The 24,618-nt window shown below is 36.9% G+C and overlaps 1 protein-coding gene across 5 annotated transcripts in view; it reads left to right on the plus strand.

The window, feature by feature from the left end:
* EPHA7 (EPH receptor A7) overlaps positions 1–24,618 on the plus strand; it is a 162,606-nt gene that overhangs the window by 132,596 nt on the left and 5,392 nt on the right. The window contains exons 10-17 of one of the 5 annotated variants that reach the window (XM_069011130.1): positions 2,709–2,834; positions 6,977–7,162; positions 7,722–7,783; positions 8,783–8,992; positions 10,063–10,212; positions 14,664–14,857; positions 15,971–16,126; positions 17,302–21,511. In XM_069011130.1, coding sequence (XP_068867231.1) covers positions 2,709–2,834; positions 6,977–7,162; positions 7,722–7,783; positions 8,783–8,992; positions 10,063–10,212; positions 14,664–14,857; positions 15,971–16,126; positions 17,302–17,416 — 1,199 coding nt within the window. In that variant the 3' untranslated portion in view covers positions 17,417–21,511. Of the gene's footprint in view, positions 1–2,708; positions 2,835–6,976; positions 7,163–7,721; positions 7,784–8,782; positions 8,993–10,062; positions 10,213–14,663; positions 14,858–15,970; positions 16,127–17,301; positions 21,512–24,618 lie in introns of those variants that run through there. The other 4 variants (XM_069011131.1, XM_069011128.1, XM_069011129.1 and 1 more) reach the window with 4 other exon arrangements.

Consider the following 24,618-nt stretch of genomic DNA (forward strand, 5'->3'; position numbering starts at 1 on the left):
CTAAAAATCAGATTAAGGTTCGGTTTTACCTTTCTTCCCTGAAAAAATCAGCTGGAAATTGACCACATTTCTTAAGTTTGGGTGTGTGGCTACCTAAATTCTTTAAATGCAGTGAGTGTCAAACTAAGTAGTGACATCATTGCAGCTTTAGTCAATCAACTCATAAACTGTGCAAGAAAGGTAGAAAAGAATAATAAGATAAGAATTATTTATCATGCACTTTGCAGTGCAGCGTACTTTAAAGAATTTGTCAAAAATCTCATTTTACTTAAATGCTACTCTTCTGGGAGTGATGGATTTGATATTTGCCTCTCATAATGCATTATAAGCTTTTCACATCTCCAGAAGAGCTACTGCTTTTACTTTTAAAATTCCCGTTATGTCCTTGAAGGAAAAGATCAACTATGTATTCTTGTATGTCAGTGTATAAAGAAAAGGGATACGCTAACTAAATATTTTTTTGTTTCCATTATTGGTAACTGTTTTTTTAATTTCAGTAAAAGTGTAAATTAATTAATATGAAAGCTGCTACTTAATAATTAATAGTTGATCCAGAACTGGTGATATTTTATAAGTGTTCTTTTCCCTCATTTTACTTTTAAGAAATCTGGGTATTTAGCAAATTAGTCTGAATATTGAGCATACACAGTCTTTCTTAAATCATGGCACCAAATATAAGTCACTTCTTGCTAAACTAGTTTTTCATCGTCTGTTGATTGTAGATGTAGTATTTAATTTCATTTGATAGCCATTTACAGAATGAGATGGAACCCAGTGCTGGGGTCACCAGCTTGGTCACAGAGCTGTGAACACCAGTTCAGTGGCCTTTTGCTCCACAACATCTAGACAACATTCTTCTGCGCTGAGGTACCAGACTGGATTTTCAAAAATGTGACTTACAACAAGCACTTACTTAGAACAAAAACTTACAAGCAAACATTTTTTAAAGCAGATTTTAAAGCAGGGCATTTAATGGACTATCATATATTTCATTTCAGTTCCTTTCATCTCTCTGTGACCTCAAGTGCTACACTTGAAGATACAAGTACAATGGAGGAGTTTAGTCAAGCAGTTCAGATTTATATTTGGTTTCCTCCTCCCTTTTCCATCTAACAATGTCTGCAAATGCAGGCCAGCATTATTTCATGTTGCTATGCCAGGATAGCCTTGGCCTGTCAAAATGTTTTATGACAGCTTGAACAAAGAACCATCAGAGGCCCACTTGAGATTCACAAGGTTACTTCCAAACCAGGCCCTTTATCACAAACACAAGAGGATGTCTCCTTCTCCATCTCCTTGCCTTAAACCACTACTACTGGAGGTCAACCTACTGCTTAATTCTCATTTTGTCCAGTCTCTTTTGGTTTTAAGAAATAAATATTTATAATTTTAAAAAATTACAGCATACAAATTTCCAATACAACTAAAAGAACATCCATTTAAATACATGATGTGACAGATAACAACATTTGGGTAACATTTCAAATAATTTCTCTGGCTATAAATTCATTATATTCCTGAAACAATTTCTCTAGGTTTTGTTTTTTTTTTTCTTATGGTTTGTGGATTTAGGTCATTAATACCATCTAAAACATAGATACACATGATTGCTAAGCTCTTTTTCAATATATTTTCAAATTTAATATAGTTTTTGTTAAATTAAAATAAGACAAAGCAACTGTAAATTATTTATGTTTTATATTGACTTTTGATCCTGTTCTTGTATATCAATATATCAATTAACAGAGCAACATTTTTGCATTTTCATATTGAGTTTTAATTCACTGATTTAATTAAAGCTCAAGAGTATAATCCTTGTGAGCAAATTTATTTCATAAAAATTGCTTGATTAATTGATTTCCAGGGTTGCTCTACTATCACTGGGAGTTTGTACTTTGACCAGAAGAGCAAAAATTAATTTACCTGAATCATCAGCAAACTAAGGGAAAAAACTGCATGCTGGCCAGAGCACTATGCTGCCTGAGTTGCACTAAGCATGGAGAAAGAATGAGCAAAAAACAAGTTGCTGCATATTATTCGCTTAGGGGCTTGAGAGAGGACATAATTGTGCCACAGAGGCCACTTTCCCTTCCTGTGCCTTTACAAGCTGGCTACAAGTGTTTTTCATGTTCATATTACGGTGCAAGAAATACACCTAAGGATGTAATTTCTAAGTGCTGTGAATAGTTTGACTGTTGCCACTGTCTACAAACAATATTATAGTCACTAGTTTAAGGAACTTCAAGAGGGTGGAGGAGCCTTTCAAATCCCACTAGAGGAGGGAAGTAACATGAAGAAATGCTGTTTACACATCCTGGGTGAAGAGGATAAGCTGTCCTTACACAGAAAAGAAACTTTCACCTCCTCTGCTGTTGTTACACCCTTTCCCCCGCTTTGTTTTTACTCCCACTCAACCCCTGCATTTTATTCCATTAAGCACTATTTAATATTTATTACTTCTTTCAGTTCAAGAGGAGATGCAAATGCTAATGTTAGTCATTTTTTAGAGACGGAATTGTGTGTACTTGTGTCAGCATGCTTGCAGATGATGCCTAAAACTAAGGTTGCCTCTCAGAGCGGCTCTGACTCAGGCAGCATGGAAACAGGTTCACTCTTCCAAGGAGCACTCTGCATAATGAAATTCCTGGGCTGACTGCACAATAAGTGCTTTTGCTTCATCACAGTCATGCTTTCTTACATCATTACAGTTAAATTTCCAGGCACCAAAACCTACATTGACCCTGAAACCTACGAGGACCCAAATAGAGCTGTCCATCAATTCGCCAAGGAGCTAGATGCCTCTTGTATTAAAATTGAGCGTGTGATTGGCGCAGGTAAGGCTGCCGTGGCTTCCTGATTCAACTGTTCCATTTAGCCGGGATCGAAACTCATACATCATAATGACAGGCAAATAATTATACCTCAGGTATAGAAGAACTTTCTGCATTTGCCAGAGTGGTTAAGAGCGATGAAGCTGCACTCGCTTCTAAAATGTAAAAACAAATAGGGGAAAAGCCCAACAAAAACTAAAAAAAACCAAATAAATGAGTAAATTAAAAGTCTTGCTTGACATTGAAAGCTTACGGGTTTTTAATCATGTATCTGCTGTTAAAATTGGAATTGGGGGAGTGGGCCAGTCTTGCTGCCTGTTATTTACTGTCACAGTAAAGGCAGTAGGCATTTGTGCAAATTCTGCTCACTTGCCTTTTGCAAGGGGGCTTTTTGACCTCTTCAGCTTTGGTCGTGTGAGTAAGGAAAACTGGCTGCAGTACCAAATCTTAAATAGAGAGTAGGAAGGTCTTGTTTCTGTGTAACAAAATCTTCCCTAAGGCTGTTTTTTCTTCTACCATTTTTCTTTTTGATATTTTATGAATACAAAAAGTTATTGTTTAACTTCTTATGACTGATTGTAATTGCACCAGCACTACATTGCTTTTTTTTCTCTTGAACCTGTCTACCACCTACTTAAGCCATGGTGTTCATGCTCTAAAAAGGCAGTTTCATTTGTTTGCATTAATAAGATATGTGACATTTTTATTGCACTATTCCATGTAGTGAAATTAAGTTTCCATGAGTAAGAAAAATATCAAATACTTCAGATTCCTGGAGGAAATGTTCTTTTGCTTTCCTGTTGTTTTATATAAGTATTAGTAGAATACTTCTAAAATCACCCTGTAGTTTGGTGCAGTAAATTACATGTTGCGGTATTATTTAAAAACAGAAGAAGAAATATCTCTTGAATAAGTTATTTTACCTGTAAAACAATCTTTACACTTAGAATTCACAATGCCTTTTTAAAGTAACCTCAGTCATGTTGAGTCATGTCTTAATCAAGGAATAGTAGCATTGAAATTAACCACACTGCTGAGCAAATTATTCCTTCGATGAGTAAGAGCATAAGAATCCAGCCCTTCCTAACTAGTAATTTTTGTGATGCTGGAATGGCAGCATCTCTTCTAATAAATACGCAATATGCAAGATTAGCATAGAAAAATTGCTGAGCTTTATCTTTTGCTTTGAGTTAAAAAGCTACCAGCATAGCAACAGTTTCAGAGCACAAAGATATATTCAGTTGGATTTTGGTAATGCCTTCTGAGAAAAATGCTGAAAACACTTGAGCTGCAGAGTATACAGTTTAAAATGCATTTTCACTGTTATGACAAAATCCAGAATGTTAATTTTCTTGACTGCAGATGAATTTATTCTTGATTTTAATGAGTAGAACTGTTAGCAAAAATAACTAACGTTTGTCAGTGGTCATTTTGAAGAAAGTTAATTAGGAGTGCAGTGGTGAAAGCATATTGTGTATGCTATTTAGCTATGGCTTTTACCTGTTGATGTAAATAACAAACAGGAGTGAGATGAAATGCAGTCCAGGAACAACAGAAGCAAACAGACCCAAAACAGCACCTGAAACTCATACATCAAAAAAGAATATGGAATTTCTGCTAGTGACAGCACCAGAAAAGCCACTTAGCAATCTCAATATGCATCAGCAATGCTGGCCACATCAACTATTGAGTAGTGCCACGTCTCTCAGACACAAACAGGGTGCAAGTATGCTTGTGCTCAATTTGCATGAGGGATATGTGCTTTCCTTGCCAACATTTTCATTACCATCCCGCTGCGGCCACCTGTCAGATACAGAATATTGTGTCCACTATGTTTAGTTGTTCATACCACATATCCTTTGTTTTAGCCTCTGCTTTGTTGACATGCTGAGCTAGTGGCTGTGCGGCTGTGCAGTATTCCCTCTCTTGTTGCCATATTTGCCAGTTTATTTTTGGGCATCATTTCAGCAGAATATACTATTTTCTTGGGAATAAAAGTAGTTTATTGGCTAGCATCCTGTCCTGAAGTGCATAACATACAAGTTCAAGTTTCTGGTTTGCCCGAGTGTGTGTGATCTGCCTTTGGAAATCAATCAAAATCAGATCACACAGACCTGGAAAGGAGTTAAGCCTTAGTGTCTCCTGTGCCAAGTATCCTAATTACCTGGCTCTGAAATATCACAGACACACAGACGCACTCCTACACTCATGTCTTGTTTTCGGCATGAAATGAAACAATTTTGGAAAGTACTGCTAGAGAAAATTGTTATCCTTTAGTAAGTGCTTGTGGCTAGGAGCTGTGAGTGAGGTGAGTGATGAATTCATTAATAGTCATGCGTGTTGCTAATGAAGTGCAGGAGGGAGGTTAAGGCATCAAGCTAGGGGCATGTGGCTGTGTATGTAACAGCTATACCTCGTGGCTTACTTAGCCCAGTGCCCAAGGATGGTTGAGGATACTGTGCAGGCAGGAACACTTGTGTGTGTGGTCAGTTAGCTTAGGTGCAGCATGATATTAACAGAGGTATATGGAGTTGGTTTGAGCTAACCTTGGTTCAGCTAGCATAGAATGTGAGGGACAGGAGTTTGATTCTGTATGCAGTCACCTCCTATAAGATTTGTAAAAAGAGCCGAACTGAGTGGAGGTTTACTCAGACAAGTCAGTTGGAAATGGTCAAAGGCATGGTCAAAGTTCTACCCTTCTGGATGAACTGTGAAGCCAAGACCCAGATACTGGTTTTTTCTTTCCCAAAGCTCTGCTTGGGGCTGATAGGAGAACAGTAGTGTTCAAATACTGACAGTGTCATAACCGAGACTTCTTGCAGCCCATCCATTAGAACATTCCAAAATCTATCTCTTCAGGCATTCAGCCCAATTTCCAAGCATTACTATCTTTGCTGACAGCCAGACACCTTGCCAGTGTGCATGTCCACTTAGGTCCTGATCCCACAAGGTTTCTCCCAAAAGGATTCCCTAATCAAACCCTCTGTGCAGGTCTTGCCTAGTTCATTTTTTTCAGCGCTCATCCTGAAACATGTCTTAGATGTAGGTGTGTCTGCATACCTGTGTATACGTAACAGCTTAATGTTAAGGCACTCCACAGGCATGCAGGAGATAAATTTCTGACTTGGTTTGATTTGGAGGAGGGACATGGAACCATATCGCTCAAACTCCAGATGAATTTGCAAAGTACCAGATTATTAAATATTTTTGCGGTTAATCTTTCTTTTTAAAGAGATGTTCCCTGTTATTCAGTGTAAGATATGTTACTACTCTTTTCTTCTATGTATACAAAGGAGATTTTTCTTCCTGTCTGCAGAACGGGAGATCTCACTTTTGCTCTTTGCTGACACAGCTGTGAGGCAAGGGACAATTCTTAAATCTTTCATAATCTCGTTAATAGTGAGGTAGATATATTGCCATTCAGCTCCACATCTCACATGCTTCCATCCTCTTTCCTGTCTGATAGATTTGAATTACTTGTCTTCCAAATTTGGTTGTTGGGGCTTTCTCTTTGTATTCTTTCTGGCTGTTTGGTCTTTTTTATCACAGGCTTCTTCAAGTTCTAATTGTCTGTTAGTTTAGAACCTTTTACAAACTTGCAACATTTGCTTGTGTTTGTTTAATGTAACAAAATTGTTATAAGTCACACCTTTCATTTCATAATCTGTAAAGTAAATTATCCTGCTTGAAGGTAATAATGCAGTGCTTCATTTAACACCATAAGGATGCTAAATTAAAAGCAGCTCTGCAAGAGCTGCCTTTTGAAAGAAAAAAGCCCATTGGAACTAAAGATAGCAAGGAAACCATGTAGAGCAGAATGACATTTTTACTTAGGAATAGTATAACTATTTCAATAATAGTGTCTTCTTATGAAAGCCACTTCATTTTTTATTTTCTATCTTTAAAAAAATGCAAGGAATTACTAACAAGTCTTTTAAAATAGTCAAATAACAGTCCTGTCAGTTGGCTTAACTGAAGTGTTAATTCCATAAGGGTCAGCAATTCATTTAAGGCACATGCCGAAGTAATACATTTCAAATATGAACATGTTAAATTTAAAAACACGCTTAGGTGGCTATTTGAATCAAGGCCTAAAAAAAGTACTGGTGTTCAGAGTAATTCAGCATTGATCTACTTCATTTTAGGAGAGTTTGGTGAAGTGTGTAGTGGGCGTCTAAAGCTTCCTGGCAAGAGAGACGTTGCAGTAGCCATAAAAACTCTGAAAGTTGGCTACACTGAAAAGCAGAGGAGAGATTTCCTGTGTGAAGCAAGCATCATGGGGCAGTTTGATCATCCCAACGTGGTTCACTTAGAAGGAGTCGTTACCAGAGGTAAGCAACAGCTCAGTCTGTCAGCCAAATAATAAAACGATGGCAGAAATTACTCTGCCTTATCCATGGTCAAAGATTCAAATTATAAACAGACTGCACACTCCTAATGGATTTTCTCCTGATGCGTAACTAACTAAAACAATGCTTACTTTATGCTACAACCTGAGGAAAAAAATTTAGATGCACGCATGATTAAAAGATGAAGTACTTTGAAACATATTATTTTTCTAGTTTCATTTAGCCTCAAAGACCATGCAGAGAGATAAGGTTTCTCATGTCCTTTCATATTATCTGAAGTGTCATTATTCCAGAGTCCTGTTCACACAGCAGGAGTTAGGAGAACACACTGACGTTTTGATTTGTATGGTTCGATTTTGTGAATCATGACCACTTTCCATGCAGATATTTAAGAAATTAGAGCTCTCTAACAGTGCTGGAGGGCTCAGAAATATTCAATGTCTGAATAATTCAGTCCTTCAAAGGAATAACGTGTGCTTTATCAAAAAAAAGCCCTCCATTTGTTTTACAGTTCTCAAATATCTGTCTTCTTTTCTTTCAGGGAAACCAGTCATGATTGTAATAGAATACATGGAGAATGGGGCCTTAGATGCATTTCTTAGGGTGAGTACCAAAACGAAAACTTATATAAAAGTGACATATATTACATATTGGCACTTTTTAAAAATATGTCTTATACTTGGGCATATATTAGAGAGAGAGAGAGAGAGAGAGAGAGAGAGAGAGAGACATATACATGCATGATATTCATATGATTTAAGTGGTTTTCAGGTTGAAATGGAGTTTTGAAAAATACTAGCAGCTCTCTATGTTATTTCAGCAAAACCAGATCAAAAATGAGAGGATCGGACAGGATCATGTGGGGACATTCTAGGAATTGCTGTGATTTAGCGTGGCATATACATGGTGGGTTTTATTATAGCCACCAGTTGAAATTAAAACCACTGATACCTGAAGCTCAATCTTCTGCCTTTTGGGAGCAGAATTTTACTGTGTCAGCATGGTGGAAATCAGCATAAAATAATCCCTAAATGAACTATGATTCTGTTTAAGAGATGAACAAAGAAAAAATAAATGCAAATTCTGAACGATTTAGTGTTTTTTAAGTGTGTTCTGAACTCTCCAGTTCTGACTCCTTACCAGGTAAGCAAGACAGTGTGAGATGATGTGTAAACACTGTATAGAGAACAGAAAATATATTTTTTTAAAAAAAACTCCAAGCTGTGAATGAAAATTATCAATAGCTGGGGTTACAAAAAGAAGATCATTCTTATTTTATTGATACAAATAATTATTCTGAGAGCATAGCAGCAAGCTCTAGGAACATTAGGAAATCTTCATTAGATAATCTCTCTTAGAAGAGACTTGCCACGTGTTAGTGAAAAATGTATAGTGGTTAGCAAGTTTTGTTACTATCAGAACATTAATTACTCACAGATTTCTTAACTGGATGTATTGCTTTATCTCTGAAGAAAGTGTGTTTGAAGTGAGTTTCTTTGCCACAGAAGGAGTAAATAAATAGAAAGCTAAAGTCATAAAACTAATTCTTATTTCTCTCCTCAGCCATACTAACAAGAATTGCTGCTCCTTTCTTCCCTCCAGAAACATGATGGGCAATTTACAGTCATTCAGCTAGTGGGAATGTTGAGAGGAATTGCTGCTGGAATGAGATATTTGGCCGATATGGGATATGTACACAGGGATCTTGCAGCACGCAATATTCTTGTCAACAGCAACCTTGTTTGTAAAGTATCAGACTTTGGCCTTTCCAGAGTTATAGAAGATGATCCAGAAGCTGTCTACACTACAACTGTAAGATAAATCAATGGGTTTTCATAGTTTTGAGATGTGGTTATTAAGAAGAAATGTGTCTTCTGGAGGGTATAGATAAGAGGATAAGAGAAATACATTAATTCCTTGGAAGATGTTAACCAGTCAAAAGGAACAGTCTCTGCAGAAATCTGCCTCTAATTAGGAAATAATATTTTTGTAAGAACATGCATTTTTATTTGATAAAGTTCTAAAACTTTTGCACAGTATGTTCATTATTCCATTCCTCATGATTTTTTTGATTGAACAAATAGGGAAGCTTTACCCACAAAAATTTTAAACATCTAATTTACTATGAGTCAATTAAAATATTTGTAGGCTATTACTATTTTTCAGACTAGATTTTATCTCACCAAAGGGTTGACTAGCTTGAGGCTAGTCTGTGACAAAGCTCAACTCCTGTATTTTCCCTTGCTTTTGGGTGGGACGCTTTTCTTAAATACGCATTCATCAGGCACAGTATGCTCTTTATTCTTTTGTTGAGCCAGCTCCACTTTCCCACCCATGGGGCCTCCCTGTACCTATTTTCTCATGCTGAGGGAAGGAGGGGCCGCTGGAATCTGCTCCAACAGGCACAGGGATCCAGGAAACCACACCGGTGTTCACAGCTGTCACTCCTTCCATTGGGCTCTAAGTGTAATCCTGCTTTAAAAATGTCAGACCAAGATTTCAGAGGAGCCATACGACAAGTCAATTGGATTTATATGCACAGGTTGGGATTCCCCTCACTTAGCTTCAGCCAGCCAGGAGTTAAATGGCTAGTGTAAATCAGAAATCTAAGCAGCCCTTTAAAATCAGTGGAGGGATAAGCACTTCCAGAGAAATGCATCCAACTTAGCTTATACAAGTATCTAAGTGTCTATGTTCCAAGTGTTTTAAGATGCTAAACTTACGTAGACACCTTGGAAAATTCTGCAATCAGTCAAACATAGCAGATCATGTAAGTGCTGCTTTTGATGTTGATGGAAATAATTATAAATGCATTCTATGGAAGATGATATGAAAATTCTGTGGGGGGAAAAGAGAACTTTCTTCCTTTTTTTTTTTCATAGGGCGGAAAAATTCCAGTGAGATGGACAGCTCCAGAGGCCATTCAGTACCGCAAATTTACATCAGCCAGTGATGTGTGGAGTTACGGAATAGTTATGTGGGAAGTAATGTCCTATGGAGAACGGCCTTACTGGGACATGTCAAATCAAGATGTAGGTTTGTCTGGTTGCGAGTGTGCGTGTGTGTTAGTGAAACAAGAATTACACATTGTAAACACATACATATCTATTTCACTATAAATACATAAAATGCTGGTTTAGAAATAAGATTTATCAAAGTACTGTATGGTTGTCACCAAATGAAAAAGTTACAGAGCTTTCACTTTTTATCAAAATCAAAGTCTTTCTTCTGCCACATGGATATTGTAGGTTTTTGTCCTAAGTATCAATTAAAACTGAAACATCAAAAATAGTAATATGTGCTCTTAACTTTACTGTGCTTGAGCATGGAAAGAATTAATTTTTTTTCAATAAAAATAATTCTGAGGTTTCTGACCTTAGAGCAATGATTAATCATTTGAAAAAAGTTGTTAAAAGTCTGACTGGCAGTTAATGACCTACCTTGGCTTTTTCAACTTAATTATGATGATTTAACAGTACCCTTGTTTGCATAAAATATGATCCAGAGCAACAGGTCAGCAGTAATAGAACAGATGGGTGTTAATCTTTATTTCTGACAGGAGTATCTATTAATATAGAAATTACACAGGAAAAAGCCATACAGATGTGAGAGATGTCAGAAAGAGTCTCATTTAAAGTTTTTCAGGTGGGGGCTTGAGTGGGCTTTTTAATTGTTATATTAATTTTTGATTGAATGATCAACATCAAAGTTAAAAAAAAAAGATAAAAGTGTAGATGATGAGTCAGTTTGGCACAGTGCAAAGTTGTTAATATTTGACAGGTCTCAGTGTCAAAGATTTCATGGACTGTCAAAATATGGGCAAACAAGTCCTTGGGGCAGAGAAGGAGAAATATTTACATTCCCCAGACACCCAGTAGAGTTTCATTTCTTTTGACACCTTCCTTCTGTACTAGATTCAAACATAAAAGAAGTCTGACAGGAATATAAGATGCCTCAAAGGCAAACTTTACCTATCTTTCAGGGAACAATAAGGAAAAACTTTTAAATAGAGGAGAAATTTTGATACATTTTTGCTTCTTGTTAGATTTTGAACGGTATTCCTTCTGTTGAAAACTGCATGTAAAGCACATGACTGAGCCTTTTTCAAAAAATAGCTAATTGCCACTTCTTACAGTTTTATCCCTTTTTAGCATCTTTCATGATAACCTTCAATAGCACATGGTTAAAAGATGCATCAATTGCTTGGTAAAATAATTCCAAATATTCTTGTATGCTGTGATCTTCAAGCATGTCCTCCCACATCATATACACATCCTACCATAGATAATCTGTGATGCAAAAATTTAGAATCCCCTAATGCTTTGTTATTTATTCTCCTTCAAAGTCACCACCACTTGGAGTATTTAACAGGAATGAAAAATTCTAAATGTGTCCTTCTAATTTTGCACTCATTTTATATATTTTAAGTGTATCATTTTGCCTAAAAGTGGATGTGGGTGTAGTCATTGACCAGACCAGATCTCCTAAATAACAGGCCTCCCTGACTTTGGATCTTTAGATGGCATTTCTTTAATTCTGCCCTTCTTCCTTTAAGCCATTGCTTTAGACTGATGGAAGATACATATTTGCATTGTGAACTCTTTTCAAGCAAAACCCTACTTTTAGCAATGACCTGGAGCTAGGGTGCACCAAAAGAACACTTGTCCCACAAACGCCCTGCAGAGGCACAGCAGGCTGAGCACAGATGATAGACAGAGTTGTCCCAACTTCCCTGAGCAGTGGGCTCGCCTCAGCTTAGTCCTTGCTAGTAAGAGTAGCCCTCAAACCCCCATGCCCCTATTAGACTGCTGATGTTCTTGCTCTCATTTTGTTGCTGACCCGAGTGCAGATTAGTTCTTCAGTAAAGGGCAAGGCTACACTTCTGGATTGCTTACCATTGTTATAATCATTAATTCGTATTACTATGATATGACCATAATCAGAGTTACAACATTACATTGTCCAGTTGCCCATATTCAATACTTCCTTTTTGGCATCCAGTATTTAAAGTGAACAGACACGGTCCTCTTATATTCTGCTTTACATCCTCAGATAGCCTGACTATGACAAAAGCATAGTCTTAACAGTATTCCCTTTTACTCTTTTTGCAGCAAAAGCAGAATTTCGAAAACAAATTGTGGGAAGTGTAAATAATATAAATCAATTCTATTAGTAAGAACTCCAGCTGTTTTCTCTTTGTAGATTTGTTTACTAAAAAAAAAGTAAAAAATCCTGGATCTGTTTCATTGTCTTTGAGTACTGGTTTTTTTGAACCCCACCTTCTCCTTTCTTAGCAGAGCGGACACTTGTCGTCCTTTATTTATCAATATTTTAGAATATTTTTTAATGCTTTGGATGTTCACAGCAATTCCATCCATCTCTGGCTGACTCATTGTTTCATATTTCCGTTTCACCCATCTTGCTGCAAATATACATCAGAGAAGCTGATTCTGATGTATCGCCAAAGCCTTCCAAAAACAATATGTCATCTTGATTCCCACTTCACTTTGGGTTTCTCTGCAGATTGTAGTGAATGGGGAAAACTCGTTTTCTGATCCTTTCATTCATGTTTTCACTCTCCCTTACATTCTTGGATTCTTATGTAGAAAGTTTGCCAGTTCTAAGGGTATTAGATATTTTGGTGGTTGCATTGTTGTTGCTGGCACCTACTTTTTCATTCCTCATTGGTGATCTTTGTCTTCTGACTTCTTAAGCAACTACTTCATTTGTGGTAAATCATATGTGGCACATTCAAAGTGCTTAATACCTTTTGTCATTTCGAAGGTCAAAAATTTCTGCGCGATTTTTCACAGCACAGCAATTGTCCTGTATGCACTGTAGCTTATTTTTCACTTTTATTTCACTACTACTTTTAAGCATAAGGAGCTGTTCTTTTCTCTTTCCTCTTAATATAGCTCTAAAGGATCTTACATTTTACTTCTAATGTTTTCTTTCCTATGTAGTTCTGTTCTTCCAATTTCCTTGTTCTTCTGCAGAAAACCTCTCTCCACACCCTATCTGACAGACAACTTCAACGTTTCTAAAAGGTCACTGCACTCATTCTTCAAGGTGTGAGTGTTTCTGCAGGAATTGAATATTTCTCAGTCATTTTTGAGCTGTAGGACAGTACTGTCATTCTAAATGTTCAGAGAGAAAGCTGAGGCCTAGGGAGATGAGGCAACTTCCCTGAGGTCAGAAGGACATTCTGTGACACAAACCTGCAGTCAGTGCCCTACCACTGGGCTATGCCTTCTCTTTTCATAAAATTTCTTTTATGCAAAAGGTTTTGATACAAAACCTGGCTGGATTTCAGCCAGCTTTTTGAAGGTCATTCTGTATTGTCTGCAGTTCTACTTTGCAGTCCACCGCTTTTGCGTTTTCTCACACAACCTACAGAATATTTTCTATTTGAGGTTATTATTTTTACTACAAACCTGGATATTCACCAACTTTGTTTATTATACCAAATCTGCTTCGCAGAATTACATCCAGAACAGCTTATGATCTTGCTTTTTCTACTAAATGAGGGACAAGACAGTCCTATGCACTCCCCTTCAGGAACAAGCACCCTTCCTTAGCAATTCTAATGCTGCTCTGTCAGTCAATGTCAGTATACTTGAAATCCCCCATGAACAGTGTTTTAGCCCTTTTTCACTAGCTTTTCTTATCTGCCTTGCTTCCTGATGTGCTTTTTTATTCTGCCCTCAAGGTTTACAGCAGTTTGCTGTGATTTTACTTTATCCATTTTTATTTTTTACTTAAATCCAAATGGACTTGGCTAAGGAAGTCAACGGGTGGGTGTAATTCTTGGTTCAGACATTTATGCTCTCCTTTGATCATATCATCATCTAGCAGCATCTTTTATTAAATCTAACTTTCTGTGATATATTAAAATAGCATTTACCCAGGTTCTTCTCTCTCACATGGCACAGTTCTGCTGCTTTATCATTACTATAACATGGCTAGACATAGAATACAACTTTTTTCCCTAACAATTTCTATCTGCTACACATTTTTCTTGGATCCTTTCATAATACCTGCAGGCTTCTTGTATTTTATATGTGCATGCACAGATATCTATCCATTTAAAAGTCTGTTGCTTCTACCACACACTCTTTCATAAAAACCTTGGGGCAAGTAATAATGCTTTCTGAAATAACTCGATTTATCAATCTATCTGTTGCTCCCTTGGTGAATTTAATTGTTGTTCCCTGCAACTCACTTGTCTAGGTAATATAGCTATGTTCTGCACATATAGAACAATATGCTTAATAAGCCCAAAGATGAAGCTGGGGAAATTATTTGAAAACCTGAAGGCTAGTGTCCAAACAACAGACTCATAATTTTGCAACACTGATGGCAAATTTCAGTTTATTGATTTTTAGGTTTTTATTTTATTTTTTCATATCTATTTGAACTGGGTAGCAATACACATTCTTTAAATTACTGTTGATGAAAAATGATTAACTATGTTGGCTACTAGGTTATAAAAGCAATCGAAGAAGGCTATCGTTTGCCAGCACCCATGGATTGCCCAGCGGGACTGCACCAGCTGATGCTGGATTGTTGGCAGAAGGAGCGCGGTGAAAGGCCAAAGTTTGAGCAGATAGTTGGCATTCTGGACAAAATGATTAGAAATCCAAACAGCTTGAAAACCCCACTGGGAACCTGTAGCAGGTAAGAAAAGCTTTAGTGTGTGTTCTTATGATGGTGCACATGCCTGGGCTCTGGATGTTCTGCTTGGTGGCTGGTTCCAGTTCACACTTATTTCATCTGTCTTTCAGTTCCTCCTTCTTTCTGTTCCCTGTTCTTCTCTTCCCTCATTTTCCCTTCTTTTTTACCATGCTAAATAAAGCCAAAAAGGACTTTCTTAGGAAAAAAAAAAAAATAAAACAACCAAAATAAAGTAAATATCGCAGAACTAACACATTTCTCAGTAAACTACGGCTTGCTCATCACTCTTTCCACACTCTCACCACTAGTCCATGTTTTCCTTGTTTCTTAAAATCATAAAGTCTGGAGGGCAAGGATCATTGTCTATTATAGTTTTATGTGATGCATCCCTTGCCCTAGGAAACTGCTACAGTAGAAATAGTAATTAACAATACTCATGCTTGGCCAATGTACCTTGACATGCTACACTCTAGATTTTTATCTTCCATTTTCTGGCTTTTAACTCCTTTCAGTGATTGCATCTCATTGTATTTCATGATGTAGTTTTTAATGGCTTCTTCATAACTTTCAGGTGAATTATTTAATCATGGTAATCTTTTGATCTGCTAGCTAGATCACTGCACTAGGGAATCAACTGGCCTGTGTTCTGCTCCTGATTCTTCTACTGACTGATTTGCTGTGTGACCTTAAGCAACTTTGTGTCTCTGCTCTTCCCTTGTCTTTGTTTTGTCCCATCCAATTGAAAAATGGGAATAGCTACTACTATATTTTCTAAGATGCATGAAAGAATAGCATCTTTATTTTACTCAGCAACATAGCTGCTGTCATGCTAGGTATTAAGGTTGATTTTCTGTTGGTAACAGTAGTCCATTAGGCTGATTTTGCTCACTCTGACCTTTCATCTTTTATGTGAATAATCTTAGGAAGTATATATTGTGAGCTACAGAGTAGTCAAGAGCTATTCACAGAATAATCTAAACTGTGTATAAAGGCCTATTACTTTCTACTCTTGACATTTTTAATACCCAAAACTCATTTGACTCTCACCTTGCTAAATACTCCCTGATGTTTTACTCTCTTTGGAAGCAACTTACTTTCCTTTTTCCTTCTCCATAGACCAATTAGCCCTCTTCTGGACCAGAACACTCCCGATTTTACCACTTTCTGCTCCGTAGGCGAATGGTTACAAGCTATTAAGATGGAAAGATATAAGGATAATTTCACAGCAGCAGGCTACAACTCTCTTGAATCAGTTGCCAGGATGACTATTGAGTAAGTTAGTACTGGGCATGTTTAACTTGCATTTAGGGAATTTCTAGGTAAAATAATACACAATGTTCAATTTCAAAACTTTACCCTGAGTACAAACATTGTACTTGGGGTCAAACCAGCCGTTTTAGCAGCTGATGTTGTTGTATTAGAGCATCTCATGAAAGGGCAAATACCCTGCTACCTCTGCGTGGCATCATTTTTTTCCCTGCTTTTCAGACCAATTGAAATAACACAAAGGGACTAGAATTTGAAGGAGAATGTGGCCCCTTTCAAAGTATGTATGTATAGGAAAATAACCACTTTGCTTCCACCACCTAATTGGTACCTTTTTCCCGATGTGTTCTGGGAAGATATGGAATTTTCTTCTAATTGGCTGGGGGCTGTCTGTGTCCTGCAAGACAGGACTTTGCATCAGGATAAGTCTGTAGAAGCAAAACAATTTTCTGAAGGCAAACATGGCCTGTATCAGTACTGTCATCTTAAAACAGGTCTTCTTGGCACCCTGCAAACAACTTTCTTGTCCTGGTGGTTGCCAAACACATGTAATTCCTCTTAGAGAGCAGTGGGTTTCTAAACCAGTTTCTAACCCAATATTCTCAAGATTTCAACCCTATTCTTATCTGTCTGGTGTCACTAGGGCTCTCAGCCTATAGCTTGGGAACTGTCATCAGAGTCCACAAGCTTCTAGCACTAGTAGGGGTGGAGTTGAAACTGCTGCTCCCCATTCATTTGCATGATGGGTATGTGTCAATATGCAAAGGCTTTCACTAGGCATCTCTTTAGGAAACAGGCTATGATCCCCAAAATCTTGTATTTATACCTAACTTTTGTCCTGAAAGCCACCTGAAGTATTTTACAAGAGAAGTGTCTTTGTCTTTGGGTGTCCTTAAAAGCCACAATAAAAGATTATCATAATGTAAAACATACTGACCTCCTTCTCAGATGTGGAGACCCACACAGTGTAATTACAGGACACTTGTCATGTAATTGCACTCCTCGCTGAGAGGTTGAACAGTGCCTATTTGAACTTCCCAGTACTGAGCTGAGGTTACAGCGTAGCTTCAATATCAGAAACCTGTAGTCCAAACCACTGCGTAGCTTTGACTCACAGTTGAATACCATACAATAGCAGTCTAAGTTGAAAAATTAACAATGTACGCATTTATCTTCCCCAGGGATGTGATGAGTTTAGGGATCACGTTGGTTGGCCATCAAAAGAAAATCATGAGCAGCATTCAGACTATGAGAGCACAAATGCTACATTTACACGGCACTGGCATCCAAGTGTGATAGACATTTCTCCCTTATGAGGGAGGTGACAGACTGAGAGAACAGCACTGGCCTTCAGTATATATGAAGTGCTGCTAGAAGACACTTGATTTCCTGGGTCCTTCCTGCAGTGAATAGAAGAGCTACAAGAAGCACCTACAGACTTGAACTCCTAAGTGCCACCAGAATTTATGAAAAGGGAATTAGGATCCACCAGTGGTGGCAAGGAAAACAGCAGTGACAATAAACAAAGTACTACCTGAATAAACATACAAACACCTTGAGCTCTCTAACCTCCTTTTTATCTAATAGACTTTTTAAATGTACATAAAAATTTAAAAAAGAATATATTTGTCAGATAAAATCATGATATTATTGTTGAATTCAACAAAATATTTTCCTTAAATCTGTGATTTCTGAATCTTTTTTTAATCATTTGTGTTTATTCTTCATAAAGACTTTCTTTTAGTATGATGTTTATATCTTTGGACCTTTTTAGTGCTAATTCAATGACACATTACTACACTGGGTACCTCTGAAGGATTATTTGAGTTCCTAGAGATTTAAGAAGCATGACCAAGCAATGTACATCTATCCGAACTTTGGTATCCTTTTGTGCCATTTCCTTTTGTTAAATCAGCACCGTATTGACATGGCTAGCTAATTGGCAGGGAGTCAGGAAAATGCAAGTTGCCAAGAGCTCTGATATTTTTTAAAGAATTTTTTAAGGTTATACATATGCTATCTTTTAAAAGAAAATAAAAGAGAAAAAAAAAAAGTAAAGAAAAAGAAAAGCAATAATGACCCCTAAGTAGTTCTAGGCACTTTTAGCAAATTGTTTGCAAGATGATTTTAATGGACTAGAGTTAAACTGAGATATATTCTAAGACATAGATCTACAGCTGTAAACCTGCTGAGACACAGCATTGAATGGACAAGTGATTGTAGGGGTGTCTCAGAACACGGGTGCAGTTCTCCAGTGTTACCTAAACCATTTAATCTGAGCACATCACATTTTTTTTCAGTACTCTGCATTAGCAAATCTAAGAGAAATAGCTGGTGTATATTTTCTATGAGTTTAAGCCGTATGCAGTCCAGCTGTCAGAATAAGGACATAGCTTTTATATGAGAACTGTAGAGCATGAGACAAGGGGCAGTTCAAAATTTTCAATTTTTTTACAAGCTTTTGCTGCTCTGAACAAACATGCGTGTGTGTGGTCACACAGACACAGCAGTCATTCATCAGGAACAGAGATGCAAAGGTAGTTGCTCAATGGAATATCTTTTTACACCATTTACTTACATATAAATTTTGTTCGATTAAAATATTTAATTACCATAAGCAATAATGAACAGTGTCTTTACAGATATTGCAAGAATGTATATGAACCAGAGAGAAATGCTTTAAAAAAAATCTGAAAATTGTGAACTACCCCAGCAACGAAATGCTGTACTTCCAAAGAGAATTGGGCTGCTTCTATTGATTTTGATAGAGAAAGATCCCAGGGATCAGTCATAAATTGGTCTGGTTTGATAATGTGGGCATCCACACAAAAAAAATAAAAACAAAAGAAAAACCTTGTAAATGTTCCTTTGTAAAACTTGTAAATTTTATTTATACTGTCTTGTTTTGTACACACATTTATGTGTAGTGAGCTCTGAATACATTGAAAATGCACTATATTTTTCTATTTTACTTGCAGAGCATCACAAACAAACATGTATATTCAGTGCTACATAACGTGTTTTCCCACATTTAGGACCAAAGATAGTTATCAAAAACTTAAATGCATCATTTTCCCCCCTCCTTTTTTTCTCCCTTTTTTTAGATCACTGTACAGTGTTATATTTGTCATTTTATTTATTTGTTTCATTAGAAAAATCAGTTTGGTTATACTAATTTTTTGTTCCCCCCCACCTTTGTTGAAGAAAATCTGTAAAAAGCTTTTAACTAGCATAATCCCGATACATAGACACTTCCATTTGTAATCTTTGTAATAGACTGTAAATATATTTTTGGAACTATAATGCAATGTGCATAAGGGTTATTTTTCAGTGTCCATATATGATTGTTTATACAATTCACAGCACTTTACAGTCATGCTGAGAAGCCTAATTTATTGCCTGGATTTGGGCAGAGTAAGAAAAAAAGGTGACTATTCTTATTTCGTATTAGATTGTCATTCAGTAGAAATGGAGTTATTTTCACGTATGCAGCTCAAGATGTTTTTTTAACTATTAAAATTAATTTTCTAAAAATACTGTAGGAGTAAGACGCAGAGTAGACTGCATGCCCAATATTGAAATTAGTGCACGCAAGCACTCAGACAAGGCATTTCAAGTAACCATTAGAACACAATTAATAAATACACAATTAATAAACATCCATTTTGTGTTATAACAAATGCTAAGTGCCTCACTACTGGGGTGAGCGTCTGTGGGCAGTTGGGCAGGGTGCTTGTCAGTCTTGTTGCTGCTTTAGGCACCCAGCTAAGAATTTAGCAGTCTTAAGTTCAGACACCTGCTTCCTTATAAATCTCGGCTATGGTTTCCAAGGGCTTGGTCATCAAAGGTGCAATGCAGCAATGCTGGTATTGCTGAGAACCTACAAACCCTAAATGCAAAAGAATTGAGGCCAGGCTTCACCTTTAGGACTTGTTCAATATTCTGAAGCACAGAGGCCTCAAAGCATGTGTGGTGACTTGGGCTCACGCATGTACAAGTGAGGGCCCTAATGATATTTCTTCCTTAATTTTCCTGGTTTGATTTAAGCCATCTTCTTTGAATAGTAAATATATTTTAGCATTCATCTATATACCTTGACTGCCTTAATGTTGCCACAGATTTTTACACATTTGAAAGTGGTAGAGTAGACCCAGAAAGCACAATCGCAATCAACCACAATCAATCAGATAACTTATCTATATGTTAAGATCATTACTGCATTTAGAGCACATGCATGTAAATTGATTTGTAACTGGTAGAGCAGCAACATATTGACATTGGTTGCAGTTCCCCAGGTTTCAAAAAACACAGTCCAGGGTAAGAAAAATAAAGTGCCAGAGAAAGTTGATGTTCATGGGAGGAACTGAAGAAAAAGTTGGGTCACAGGGAGAATGAAAGGCTAAATGATGAAAAAAAAAATTCAGTTCTGGCTTCATTTCAAAGAATTTGGAAATTGTGCATTGCTAATGACAGATTGCCAGGCTGTCAGTGAGGCTGATCTTTCTTGACTTTATCCATCTACAAGCATCTAGAAGAGAGATGCCTAAAGAAAAGCAGGATGAATCTCCCTCTGGGAATGCTTATCTCCATTAGCTGTAGAGGGAAGCCAGATGATTAGCTTAAATTAGGCATCTAATATCTATATAGCTAAAGTTAGGTAAAGTGATTCCTATCCTATCTGTCCTTGGCTGCTACAGTTTTCCTTGTAAGCTGAGTGTCGTAGAAAGGCAGCTCCTCCACCACTGGTATATCCCAGAATGTATTTAAACTGGGCTTTATCACTGAGAGAAGTGATTTTTTTAATTATTATTATTCAGAGGCTTGTAACAGGTCATCTAAATGCTTTTTGTATGTGGATATAAATTCTTGAAAATTTTTGTGATTGTTCTGAGGAAGACCCGCCTAGTAAATTACAGTTATTTAATATTTTAAATAATCAGAAATATTTGCTGAAATACTGCTTTAGTCCAGAGGTTATGTGATCAGATATGATAGTTGCTGTTTGCAAAACCATGTTTATCTAAAGCCTTGTCATGTAAAAATCTCCAGGAGGCAAAGATGCTTAAATGTATCTCAAATTGAATGTTGCCCTTAATATCTCAATAATTGAGCTCTGTCTGTATTATTTTCAATTTAAAATGAGGTCTTTTATATTTGTTTAAGCTTGAATTATCTGGCATCCACTGAGGGAGTTTGAAAAATTGATTTTAAATTAAATTTGCTTTTCTCCACTAATAGTAATATACAATGAATAGTTTCCACTGTTTTGAATGTTACAAAAACTATTGCTTTAATGTGGGGGATGAAGGGGTTTATTTTTGTTTTGTTGTTGGTATTTTTTTACATTTATTGGTTAGTAGTTGAAATAAAAAAATAATAATTTGTCCTTAACTTTCTAAGTAATTCATATGCAGCAATTTTGAGAATTATTTAAATTCCGTGACTTTTGGGTTACTGCTGAGATGGTATTCGTGTCACTACAGCCATTGTGCCAGGAGATACAGAGACACCCTGCCACAGGAGCAGGTTCAGCTAACATTATGTTGCCCAGTAACGGCATGAAGCAGTTCACTGCCTGTGTGAAAGGAGTGAAGGGCAACTTGGCCAAAAAATGGTCATTTCACCTTTTAAAAGTATATTTGTTACATGTTAGAGCTAAAACATCCTTAATTCATTGCCTCCCTTGCATGTGGTTAAGAAACTGATGTGCTCATGATATGCATTTGGCTTTGGTGAGTTTTGTTTGTTGGTTGGGTTGTTTCTCCTATTTGTTTTATTTTAAACAAGTGACATTTGAAGTTCTCATGGAAGAGAACAGATTCCATACAGAATGACAAGCGCTGTTTTAGGAAAGTACAATACAAATTCTTGTCCAAGAGCCATTCTGGCAGCAGGTGCTGCAGGGGTATTCAGACAGTTGGTGCTATGATTTTCTGAGCAGCTATCACAACAGGGTTTCTCCATCTTCAGGACATGTTAGGATTGTGCTTCTGATCAATTAACTGTTATATGGAAACAGGCAAAATTTTTCCCCCCACTAATTTGTAATGGACCCGCATATGGTAGATTTGAGATTTGCAAGATTACTCAAAAGTCTTAGTCTAAAACAAATTTCTAGTAAAACATGAAATCCTGGGTTGTAGCCTATATTTTTTTCTCATATTCTCTTAAGGGATTCAAATATAGCCAAACAATTACTTTTAAACAGGTATCTTTACTGCTTGCATAATGCAGCCCTCTATTTACTTGGAAACAGGCGGTTCTGCAATTAAAGTTCTTGCAAAAATGGATTGGGGAGGAATGGGAAAGCAGAGATGAAATAACAACAGTTTAGGGGGAAAATAAAAAAGAAAGAAAAACCTCATCCAACAAATGGCCTGTGAAACCCAAAGTATAACAAGGTTTCCCATTTTTGTAACATATTCCAAATAGGGATTTGAAAAATATAAATGATTAAATCATAGGCACAAAATCTGCAGTATCCTGACAAAAGAGTAGTGGCAGAATGCAAGCTAATTTTGTGAGAGTTTTTCCTCTGGATTTGGTTTTGTGGGACTTTTAAATTACAATAATTGACACATGCATTTAGAGCCAAATCTGTTGCGACAGGCTAAGGGGTAAAATTAGCATGTCCATAAGATCCATGAAATTCTCAGAGTACTTTCAGGGTGGGGAAGGGTTAGGCAGTTTGAAAGTGAAAGGACGGATGTGTAGACCCTGTAGGTTACATCCAACAAGATTATGAAAGGTTAGAAATTATGGAGGAAAACCCTCACTTTTGTATGTGGTGAGAAGTCAGAAGATGGGAGGGAATGGAAAGAGAGCCGTGAAGTTATTCAGAATGTCTGAGTCTAAGTTGTAGGGCTCCACAAGACATTGCTGACAGGGGAGTTAAGGAGTGTGAAGATTTTTTAAATAAAGAGACACTGTTAATATAATATACTTAATAATGGAATGTGGAGTGGTTTCAGTACTCTGATTTTTCCTCAGGCCAGATTGGAATTTGTCAAAGAGACTAAATTGAGACAGATGGGAAAGCAACTGGTAATACACAACTCATTCAAGCAGACTTGAAATCGAGACATGAAAGAATAAAGCCTGAAAATATGACATGAACTATGATGATATTTACTCTCAGATGATTTTAGAGTAGTTCTCTTTAAGTCTTGTATAATGATAGCAGATTTTTGCACTTATACCATACAAATTGGGTGAAATTAATGTCTAATTAGAGTGACCAAAAAAGAACCACAAGTTAAAAAATAATTGATGCCTTGATAGACTATGAAAAAAGATGTGATACAGCCAGGCGAAACTTGTGTAGCCAGCCAAATGAATCTTGGACAAAACAAGACATAATGCCTGGTGCCAGAAGAGCTAAATCAGGAATAGAAAATCCATTCATGGACCAAGGCTTCTGCATTTAATTGAACCAAATAACCAATAGTAGAACTGTGCTGCTAATAATAATTAATAAGAAAAAATTACAACTTAGAGGTCATCTGATGAATCATAACATGTCTAACACTGAAAAACATGCACAGTGCTTTAAGCCATAGGTATGCCCAAAGACTTACATGTGCTACTGATATTAGAGTTCCATGAGTCTATCAAGTCATTTATAAACTGGAGACATTACAGCCCCAAGTCCATAATTAAAGCCTTCCTCTTTTGTGCCAAAACAAAACAGAAAGAATGCTGAGAGTCTGTAGGATCTATCAAGTGCAATAGAAATTATCTTGTGATTATATTGCCCAGAGATGTAGTCTTCCTCACTGGAGATATTCAAGAACCATCTGGACACAGTCCTGTTCCATGTGTTTTAGGACAAACCTGCTTGAGCAATGAGGCTGGACCAGAAGACCCACTGTGGTCCCTTCCAAACTGACCCATTCTGTGATTCTGTGATTGTTGCCTTAGAATTATGAAGAAAAACATGAATTTACATAAAGGAACAAACTTCCTGATCCAAAGATACTGTCTCACTGAGGAGAAAAATCATTCATTATTTTTACTCGTACATTCAAATCTGGCTTGCAGGAGGCTAGACAGACAGATAGATAGATAGATAGATAGATAGATAGAATGTATCCACATTGATCCCTCTCATTTCATGTCTGTAGGAACATTACTCAAGCAATTTCTTGAATGTTATTCAACCTGTGTTACTATGCCAACTTCCACTGGCTTCCTGAAGGGCTGAATGTCCATTTTTAACATGTCTGCAGTAACACGTTTCAATTTCCTTTTCTCAGGGACAAACAGCCTATGCCAAGACTGCACATGTAGCTTAAGAGCAAGAAGGTGCAGGAATCTCAGATTTTTTCTCTCCATCATGTTCTTTTCAGACATAATCATGAATTAAATGTGTTATTGCCCTAATGTTTCACATAGTAAATTGCATGAGAAATCTGATTTGCCTGGAAGAAACTTAGTAAAATCATTCTGATACCTCCTGAAGGCCACTCAAAAATGGCATTTTTTAACTGTTTAGGTGA

This window comes from Aphelocoma coerulescens, chromosome 3, assembly GCF_041296385.1.
Source record: "Aphelocoma coerulescens isolate FSJ_1873_10779 chromosome 3, UR_Acoe_1.0, whole genome shotgun sequence".
NCBI lineage: Eukaryota > Metazoa > Chordata > Aves > Passeriformes > Corvidae > Aphelocoma > Aphelocoma coerulescens.